This window comes from Malus sylvestris, chromosome 11, assembly GCF_916048215.2.
Source record: "Malus sylvestris chromosome 11, drMalSylv7.2, whole genome shotgun sequence".
Lineage (NCBI taxonomy): Eukaryota > Viridiplantae > Streptophyta > Magnoliopsida > Rosales > Rosaceae > Malus > Malus sylvestris.
The window spans coordinates 11328556-11339020 of record NC_062270.1 but is presented as its reverse complement, the minus strand read 5'-3'; the positions used below and the strand labels follow the sequence as shown (position 1 = coordinate 11339020).

The 10465-nt window shown below is 36.4% G+C and overlaps 1 protein-coding gene, 1 long non-coding RNA gene and 1 pseudogene across 2 annotated transcripts; all 3 read left to right on the top strand.

The window, feature by feature from the left end:
• On the top strand, nucleotides 1-1944 carry LOC126591344 (pentatricopeptide repeat-containing protein At2g27800, mitochondrial-like). The gene is made up of 2 exons (XM_050257000.1): nucleotides 1-62; nucleotides 593-1944. Exon 2 carries the CDS (start codon nucleotides 697-699, stop codon nucleotides 1942-1944), a length of 1248 nt encoding a protein of 415 aa, XP_050112957.1. The 5' UTR covers nucleotides 1-62; nucleotides 593-696.
• A 169-nt stretch (nucleotides 1945-2113) lies between these two features.
• On the top strand, nucleotides 2114-3909 carry LOC126591345 (biogenesis of lysosome-related organelles complex 1 subunit 1-like; annotated as a pseudogene).
• A 5203-nt stretch (nucleotides 3910-9112) lies between these two features.
• Nucleotides 9113-10344, top strand: LOC126591346 (uncharacterized). The gene is made up of 2 exons (XR_007612355.1): nucleotides 9113-9281; nucleotides 10313-10344. It is a non-coding gene; the product is annotated as an uncharacterized LOC126591346 (long non-coding RNA).
• The last annotated feature ends 121 nt before the right edge of the window (nucleotides 10345-10465 follow it).

The window sequence follows — 10465 nt, the reverse complement described above, 5'->3', positions numbered from 1 at the left end:
CATTGGAGTTCCCATTTCCCCAGCATTTTTCCCATCCATTCTCATCTTTACCACTTTCTCAGGTAATCTTCTTCCCAACTTCTTTTTATTTCCTTACGACCTGTTTGGTTGCCGAGAAACCCGAAAATGAATTAAAGGAATGGAAATAATACAAATAGTAATCTGTATGTTGTTTCTCTTTCTCCTGGAAACTGTTGCGTTCAATGCTTCTGTATTCGCTAGGTATTCAAGCATTTTTCATTATTTTTTATTTTAATTTTTTTAAGCTAGGCGTCTGCTATTTCGTATCGGTTTCGGTACAAATTGCGCATTGTTTACCCCCTTGTGGTGTTTCAGTCAGTTTCCAGAGTAATGTTGGAGAATTTTGTAATTTGTGGATTTTGGATTCTGGGTTAGCTTTATTTTGTATAATCATATAGAAAGGTCTAATTTTATTTAAATCAGCTTTTGCAATCATTTCATGTTTTTTTTTCTTTTTCAAAAAAATTATGTTTGATGATGAAAGGCCTTGGTTTTTTTCGTTTTATATGTTTTCGATCTTTAAAAGTATTTGTCTGATTGAGCTTTTGATGATTTTTTCTTGTGATTTCAGTTTTCAGGCTAGAAGTTCATAATTTGTAAGGAGGCACAACCAAATTAAGAAGTGCAGTATTACGAAGCTTGCTGCTTCGATCTTGCGGTAAATCATTCAGTAATATGCTTTCCGTTCGTAGATATTGCTTTAGAAAGGATGTTCTTTCATATAGTTTGAATTCCATCACTAGCACATTGCGGCCTATACACTATTTGATTCAAACCCAAATTGACCCAGTTCCCAAAATCGCTTCAAATGGATATTTTGGTATATATGAGCGGTTTTTGCTGTATAATTTTTACTCGACCAAGCCCCCATCACGATCTTTTAGAAGGAGAGAACGTAAAAGATCGGAATCCAATAGATCAACTCTTGATGAAGTCCAGTTTCAAAGGGCCTTATCCCAGTTGTTGCCTAGATTTACACCTGAAGAGCTTTGCAATGTTATAACTCAGCAAGACAATCCTTTTGTGTGTTTAGAGTTGTTCAATTGGGCATCACAACAGCCGCGGTTCAGACATGATGTTTCTACTTATCACATTACGATAAAGAAACTTGGCATAGCTAAAATGTATCAAGAAATGGATGATGTTGTCAACCAAGTGCTTGCTATTTCTTACATTGGTTCTGAGGCGCTTTACAATTCCATTATCTATTTTTTCACGGAAGCTCGGAAGTTGACTAGAGCTGTCAATATATTTAAACACATGAGGAATAGCAGAAACATGGAGTGTAGGCCTTCAATCAGGACGTACAATATTCTTTTTACGGCCTTTTTGAGTAGAGGATCTAATTCTTACATAAATCACATGTATATGGAGACAAGCAGGTGTCTGTTTCGGCAAATGGTGGATGATGGGATTGAGCCTGATATTTACTCTTTGAATTCTATGATTAAGGGGTACGTACTTTCCCTTCATCTCAATGATGCACTTAGAATATTCCATCAGATGGGTGTGGTCTATAAATGCACACCAAATTCATTTTCCTACGATTATCTCATTCATGGGTTATGTTGCCAAGGCCGAACAAATAATGCTAAGCAGCTGTGCAATGAAATGAAGAGCAAAGGGTTTATGCTGAGTAGTAAATCATACAACTCACTTGTGAATGCTTTGGCTCTTCATGGAGAGGTTGAGGAAGCACTGAAGTATCTGTGGGAGATGATTGAGAATCGAAGATCAGCTGAATTCATTACTTATAAGACAATACTTGATGAAATCTGCAGACAAGGAAGGGTTGGCGAAGCAATGAAATTGTTGAAGGACTTCGAAGAGAAAGACCTTCTGAGTGGGCATGTTTACAGGAAGCTTCTATATGTGCTTGAAGATGACTATGGAGATCCAAATGCCCATGCTCAATTCAGGTAGTGTCATTGATCACCTGCAAGCACATCTCCCGTTTACTTTGATTTCATCTAGCACAAATTTACCGGACTTCAAGTGACTGAGAAGTATTCTTATCTTGGAGGAAAGCTATTAGTTAGCATCTTTTGATGTGAATAGAATCTGATCCAGTGTTTCCTTTTTGTTGTGGCAGATAAACACGTTTTACAAGTTACCCCTCTTATTGTTGAAGTTAAAACAGTGCATCATTACGTTGTGTTCGATGATTACAAAAAATGTTGCCATTTGGTCGAAAATCGTTTCAGGAAACAATAATATATTAGCCCACCTCAAATAGTGCTGTTAAGAAATCAGCACAGCTCACTCTCCGAGAACTTTCTGCCAAGCATGTATTCACCAGCATCTCTTCCCTTAGAACATGCTCCCGTGGCATCGTGCTTGTCCAAGACAAAGCCCGGAGAACTAGAAGATTCTTTGCTCAATTGGTACAAGAGCACCACCATCCCTCCCTCAGAATCCACAAACTCACTGGTCAGTACCCCCGACATTCGATCTGTGGTTTGTTTCTTTATGTTGCCAGAATTCTCAACTGTTTGAATGAATTAGTTAATAGATAAATAATTAAGAATAATGCGATTGATTGCGGCAGAGAAGGCGAGTGATGATGCCACTAAGAAGGCTGTGAGTGTGGCATAGCTTCTGGTGGAAGCAGTGAACTGTGGGGTGAAAGAATTGTTTGTAAACGAGAAACAAATCGATCTTGAAATTCAGGCATCGACTGCCACCATTTCCCAATTCGTCAAACGGACTGATCAATGGCTCTCAGTCATGCACTCTATCAACACTGCCATTAAGGTTCATTTAATTTCTAAGGAACAAAATAATAATTAGCTTTTGAGAAATGTGAGCTAGAGTCACAAGACTCGTAACCAAAGCCACGCTTTTTGGCAATAGGTGTGCCGAAAATTCTGAAGTTCTTGAGAGTGGAATGTACTAATAGTTCCGACTCTTTTGTGGGTTTGTGTCGTAGGAAATCGGAGACGTTGAGAACTGGATGAAGATCATGGAATTTGATTCACAAAGCATCAATGCAGCCATCCACAGTATTCACCAAGTTTTATACCGCAGGTCACAGGTCCCAGAAAGTTGTCCAGATTTGCTTTACAGACATTGTGGATGAACACTTGCGGTTCCAGTTGACTATTTTGTCGGCTGTCGTCTTGTTGAATCTCACTTGTTCGTGATTCCCCTAGCTGTTAATCAGAGGCCCGGTAAATACACGTATGTGAACCTTTTGTCATGTGATTTTACTTGTTTATAATTATGAATTGACTGGATTAGGATACCGAAAAAATTGTAATCCGAACTAGATGCATTCGAATTGAGGGAAAATTTAGAGGAAAAGGGTTTTGAAGAGCACACATGCGGAAAGAATTTTGTTCTTGGGGGGAGGGGGCAGAAGTTGGGTAAATAATTGCGGACTTTTTCATTAATTATTTCTCTTGACCTTGATTAATTTTTTTGAAAATTTATCTGTAGTATTCCGGAAATTACAGCCAACCACACTGAGTGGATAAGGCTTTGTTGTTGTTGTTGTTTTTCGGAAATTAGTTCTAGAATCCTTCTAGTGAATTATTTAAACAGACTCCTTTGATAGGGATTAGGGACCCTTAACCCTGCTGGATTCCTTGTTCAATACCAACATAGCAAACTACCCCTAATATTTAAGTTGCTGGAAAAGTCATTTAATTATCTTTTGCAGTGAAAACCCTAATAATTTAGTTCTCTCTCTACAGGGGAATCAAACACCAGCTGAGGGAAAGCCCTAACAATCTTCCATCCGAGATCGTACACGAGATTCTTTCATGGCTGCCAGTTAAGTCCTTACGCCGCATTGAGTGCGTCTCAAAGCCATGGTGTTCTCTGATCGCTGACCCCAAATTCAGCACAATGCACTTCAACAAGGCAATCAAAGACAGACCGTTTACTCTGCCAAAGACGAAGCTTCATAGTTATTTATGTGGCACATAATGGACTCTACTCCATGCACCTCGACGAGTTTCTCGATCATAATGATACCGATGAGCAGAATTTAGTATCAGCCATCGAGCATGAGTATGTTTGTAGCGAAGTGTCAGGTATTTTCGTTTCCTTGTTGTGTTCCTGCAACGACTTGTTATGCATGTTGTGTGACTCAAGGTTATATTTGGCTGACCCCTCCACCAAGGAAACCAAGAAACTGCCAGAAATACCAAAAGAAGAGAATTATCGGAATTCAGTCAAGGTATATGGGGTTGGATTTGATCGTTCCGCTTATGAACACAAGGTGGTTACGGGAATCTACAATAAACACGATCGCTTAACCAACCCCTTCATCGATGATTTCGATGAAGGGGTTGTGTTTAGTGTTTATACGCTGGAAACCGATTCTTGGAGAAAGATTGAGAGATTGTTTCCCTACATTACTAGTCAACAAGGGATTATGCTGAATGGAGATCTCCATTGATTTGGGGAAAGACTCGAAGATCAGTCACAAGTGATTGTTTCCCTCACTCTAACGGGGGGAGGAGAGAGTTCAAGAAATTCCACTCCCACTTGAATGCGATTCTGTTGAAAGTATTAAGAGGAAGATGAAATTGGGAGTCTTCAGACACTAGTTATGCATAACGCATCATTCTTATCCTCGTGGTGGAACATATAACGAGTTTTGGGTCATGACGGAATATGGAGTGAGGGAGTCTTGGACTAAAACGAGGGTTTCCATCCCGTATTCAACGTTAAAACATTCCGGTTTCTGGACAGAGTCTCATGATTTGATGGTGTTCGGAGAACAGTTAATCATGTACAATTTTAATGACGAAAGCCATCGGAAAATCAATATTCGTGGAATCGGCAAAGTTGGTCGTGTTTTTACGTGCTTGGAGAGCCTTGTTTCACATAAACAACGTCAAAGAAGTAATTTGAAGATTGAAGCGTAAAGAAAGATCAATCGTTTTGCTTTTGTTTCATTTTTCTTTTCATGGTTTTGGCTTTCTTTTGAATATGCTATAGTCAACATTGAACAAAGGGTTCTAATATCTATAATGTTGATTAATACTTGTTAATGTTCTTGTCAAACTTCTCTCTTAATTGCCAAGTTTAGATTTATATATATATAATTTTTTTTTTCTTTTGCTGGTCTTTACTACTATTACGCACTCAAGCACTAATCAGTTTGTGACAGTAACCATTTATTTGGATCTGCTCCACAATAATCTCAATGATTTCATTACTGAAAGGTCATTACTTTATAAATTCATTCCAGTCGAAAAGTGAAGGTAATTGGATTCGGTAAGTTTGACAAATTGGGTGGTGTTGGGGTCGAGTAGAGAAGTATAAGAACAGGAAGACGTGCTGAAAGAGGAGACAAAGAGGAAGAGAGAAAAACCACCGAAAAGGATTGGGACAAACCCTAGGACCGAGTTAGGTCGATATCATATAGAAATATTATTCTTTGATTGTTTATGTATATAATGTTTACAATATGTGGAATATTACATAACCTTAAGCGGTAGGAATCTAAATTATAATTACAACCAGTTGAACTATAGTATAAAAAAGCATATATTAAAAATAAGAATTCGGAGATGATTGTGATATTTTGACACGTAGATATATCGTCATGAGTAATGATATTCATACTATGTTTTTGTACCACATTTTCAAACCACCTTAGGTGGCATTTAATGTGGACAGCCATATCATTTGAATTAATCAGATTTTTAAATTTAGTTCATTATTTAATAAACTAATAGTTAAGAAAAACTAGTTAATTAAATGATGATTGTGGTATACGAGGAGTTTTTCTCCTTCATTTCCTTGGGTTTTGCAAAATTTTGAAATGATGTGGTTGTCCACATCAAATGCCATCTAAGGTGGTATAAAAATGTGGTACAAAAACATGGTATGAATAACATTACTCATATGACCATGTTCTCCTAAACCCCCATAATTAAAATTATGGCCACCCATCGGTCAATCTTAGTTGGCCACTCACTTAATATGCTACTAGCCTTCATGCACGCGATTACACATGTGCATAATGCATTTTTTGAATCACGGCGTGCTACGTGACATACACGTTTTAAATGTATTTATATGCGTAAATTGACAAAAAAAGAGTTAAATATTTGAAGTAAATGAATAATCTTAGATCATGCTAGAAGAAACTTTTCATAAACCAATTAAAGTAGCTGAATCCACATAATAAAATCGGTATCTATTGAATTTATATTAAGAATATAGAAAATAAAATTTAATAAACAACTTATTGAATCACATTATTCCTAACCCATTGTGAGGTTAAGCACACACCCTCCCCTTAGTGTAGATAATATCTTTTGTTAAAAAAAAAAAAATCATTTGACAACTAATTTAATCACATTATTATCCGTGTGCAAAAGACCTTTTTTATAACCGGCATTCCATGCCTGTCACATCCCGGCCCGGGATATATATATATATATATATTTTTATATGGAATTATGTTTTGCTTGCCATGTCGTAAATAAGTTACATTTTAAATATTGCATTGTTACACTTGTGAATTATGTTGCACACTCTTATATTTAGGCACTTTTATGTTTAAATTTATTCATATTTTCCACATCACTACACTTTATGGTTTCATCACCTTCCAGGTGTCGGTCAGCACAGCTCGATTCGGAGTCCTAGCGGACATTCCAGGTCGGGGTATGTCAACACATCTTAAGATGTTTTGAACGTGTTTAAAAATAGAGAAAATAATATTTAATGAACAACTGATTGAATCACATTATTGCTAACCTATTGTGAGGTACTAATTATTTAAAAAAAATAAAAATGTATAGAAAAAATTAGAGAGCTGCTAAACTCACCTCGTTGTCTTATTTTCCCACCCATGTTATAGTTACACCCACTATAAAAAGTTAAAAAATTAAAATGTTATTTTCTCACCCACTATTATTCCTAAAATAACCCTATATATAATTAGAGATAAAATTCTCTTAAAAAAAGAATATAAACAAATATTTTACTCTCTTCTAAACAAATAATATTACTCTCTTCAATTTTTGTCAAGCTCCACGATCTCTCTAGTTATAACAGTAGACCCTACAATAAGTTTGAATTGTTGTATACGATCAATGTACGGAGGTTCACAATATCTTTCCCAATTTGTTGCTATAGGAGGAATTGGATGACCTGATTTCAAGAACACCTGCATAAAAGTACAACTTAATTAAACTAGACCACAAGAAAATTATAACTTAAAGTAAATGCGTTCAATCCTTATAAGATCATTTGCAAAAAATTTCTAAACATAGCGTAAGAGTTATCACACTCAAACTTTTCTTTTTTATTTTATATATATATATATAAACGTAATGCAAAAGGGGGTATCCAAGGTTTTTATTAGTCATTTTACAAATGGACAAATTTGTAGTTAAAAAATTCATAAAAAGGTGGGTGGGAAGATAAGACATCGGGGTGGGAATAACACCTCTCAAAAATTAATTATTAAAAAAACACTGTCAATTTGACAAAAATATCCCTGCCACATTTGTTGCATTATTTTGAGTTGCTTTTGAAGTTTTTTGTTTGAGGGGTATTTTTGTCTAATTATTTTTGGTTAACCTTGTGACACCAAAAAACATTATTCATTGGGCCCTTGGCTTTATATATAAAGATGAGGGGATTCAAATTTGGCATATTTATCACAAATTGCAAAGAGTCTCTTACTTTTAAATACTTTTTAAATTCTTCTACCAGCATCTAAAATTCCGCTGTAGCACGAAAAATTGGTTTGAGCATTGTTTCACAACAACCGGGTTCGAATCCCGGCAGCGGAAATTGTTTTTGTTATTTATTTCTATAACTAAATTTTTTATTTATTTAAAGGAAATTGTTATTGGTATTCCAAAAATCTCATTTTATACTTCAAACCTTCTATAATTAGTAATAAAATTATACTTGTGAGGTGTGTAGAATGAGACTTTTGAAGAAAGGCTATATTCTCATTTTACACTTCAAACCTTCTATAATTAGCAAGCATGATCTCACAGGTCACAGTTCACAGGTTGTCCAGATTTGCTTTACAGACACTGTGGATGAACACTTGGGGTTCTGGTTGATTATTTTGTCGGCTGTCTTGTTGAATCTCACATGTTCGTGATTCCCCTAGCTGTTAATCAGAGGCCCGGTAAATACACGTATGTGAACCTTTTGTCACGTGATTTTACTTGTTTATAATTATGAAGTCACTGGATTAGCATACCCAAATAATTGTACTCTGAACTAGATGTAATCGAATTGAGCAAAAATTGAGGAAAAGGATTTGAAGAGCCCACATGCGGAAAGAATTTTGTTCCGAGGGGAGGAGGGGCAGAAGTTGGGTATGTAATTGATGATTTTTTCTTTTCTCATCTCTTGACCTTGATTAATTTCATTGAAAACTTATCTGTAGTATTTCGGAAATTACAGTCAACCCCACTTAGTTGGATAAGGCTTTGTTGTTTTGTATTTCGGAAATTAATTCTAGAATCCTTCAGTCAGACTCCTTAATTACCTTTGATAGGGATAGGGCCCTTAACCCTGCAGGATTCCTTGTTCAATGCCAACATTGCAGGTCCTAAAACACGGCTAGGACTAGAATAACAAGCAAACTACCCTAATATATAAGTTGCTGGAAAAGTCAGTTAATTATCTTTTGCATTGTAACCCCTAATAATTTAGTTCTCTCTGCAGGAGAATGAAACCCCAGCTGGGGGAAAGCCCTAGCCACCTTCCGTCCGAGCTCATACACGAGATTCTTTCATGGTTGCCAGTTAAGTCCTTGCGCCGCTTTGAGTGCGTCTCAAAGCCATGGCGTTCTCTAATCGCCAACCCCAAATTCATCACAATGCACTTCAACAAGGCAATCAAAGACAAAGACACTCTGCCAAAGACGAAGCGTCATAGTTACTGATGTGGCACAGGTATCAGCCATCGAGCACGAGTATGTAGCGAAGTGTCGGGTTTTTTCGTTTCCTTCTTGTGTTCCTGCAACGACTTGTTATGCATGTTGTGTGACTCAAGTTTATATTTGGTTGACCCCTCCACCAAGGAAACCAAGAAACTGCCAGAAATACCAAGAGAAGAGAATTATCGGAATTCAGTCAAGGTATACGGGGTTGGATTTGATCGTTCCACTAATGAACACAAGGTGGTTACGGGAATCTACAATAAACACGATTGCTTAACCAACCCCTTCATCGATTATTTCAATGAAGGGGTTGTGTTTAGTGTTTATACGCTGGAAACCGATTCTTGGAGAAAGATTGAGAGATTGTTTCCCTACATTACAAGTCAACAGGGGATTTTGTTGAATGGAGATCTCCATTGTTTCGGGGAAAGACTCGAAGATCAGTCACAAGCGATTGTTTCCCTCGCTCTAACGAGGAAGGAGAGGGTTCGAGAAATTTCACTCCCACTTGAATGCGATTCTGTTGAAAGTATTAAGAGGTAGATGAAATTGGGAGTCTTCAGACACTGTTTATGCATAACGCATCATTCTTATCCTCGTGGTGGAACATATAACGAGTTTTGGGTCATGACGGAATATGGAGTGAGGGAGTCTTGGACTAAAACGAGGGTTTCCATCCTGTATTCGACATTAAAACATTCCGGTTTCTGGACAGAGTCTCATGATTTGATGGTGTTCGGAGAACAGTTAATCATGTACAATTTTAATGACGAAAGCCATCGGAAAATCAACATTCGTGGAATCGGCAAAGTTGGTTGTGTTTTTACGTGCTTGGAGAGCCTTGTTTCACTTAAACAGCGTCAAAGAAGTAATTTGAAGATTGAAGCATAAAGACAGATCAATCGTTTTGCTTTTGTTTCATTTTTCTTTTCATGGTTTTGGCTTTCTTTTGAATATGCTATAGTCAACATTGAACAAAGGGTTCTAATATCTATAATGTTGATTAATACTTGTTATTGTTCTTGTCAAACTTCTCTCTTAATTGCCAAGTTTAGATTTATATATATATATATATATATATATATTTTTTTTTTTTCTTTTGCTGGTCTTTACTACTATTACGCACTCAAGCACTAATCAGTTTGTGACGGTAACCATTTATTTGGATCCGCTCCACAATATATCTCAATGAATATATGTTTTAGATCATTACTGAAAGGTCATTACTTTATAAATTCATTCCAATCGAAAAGTGAAGGTAATTGGATTCGGTAAGTTTGACAAATTGGGTGGTGTTGGGGTCGAGTAGAAAAGTATAAGAAGAGGCAGACGTGCTGAAAGAGGAGACAAAGAGGGAGAGAGAAAAACCACTGAAAAGGATTGGGACAAACCCTAGGACCTAGTTAGGCCGAGATCATATAGAAATATTATTCTTTGATTGTTTATGTGTATAATGCTTACAATATATAGAATATTACATAACCTTAAGCGGTAGGAATCTAAATTATAATTACAACCAGTTGAACTATAGTATAAAAAAGCATATATTAAAAATAAGAATTCGGA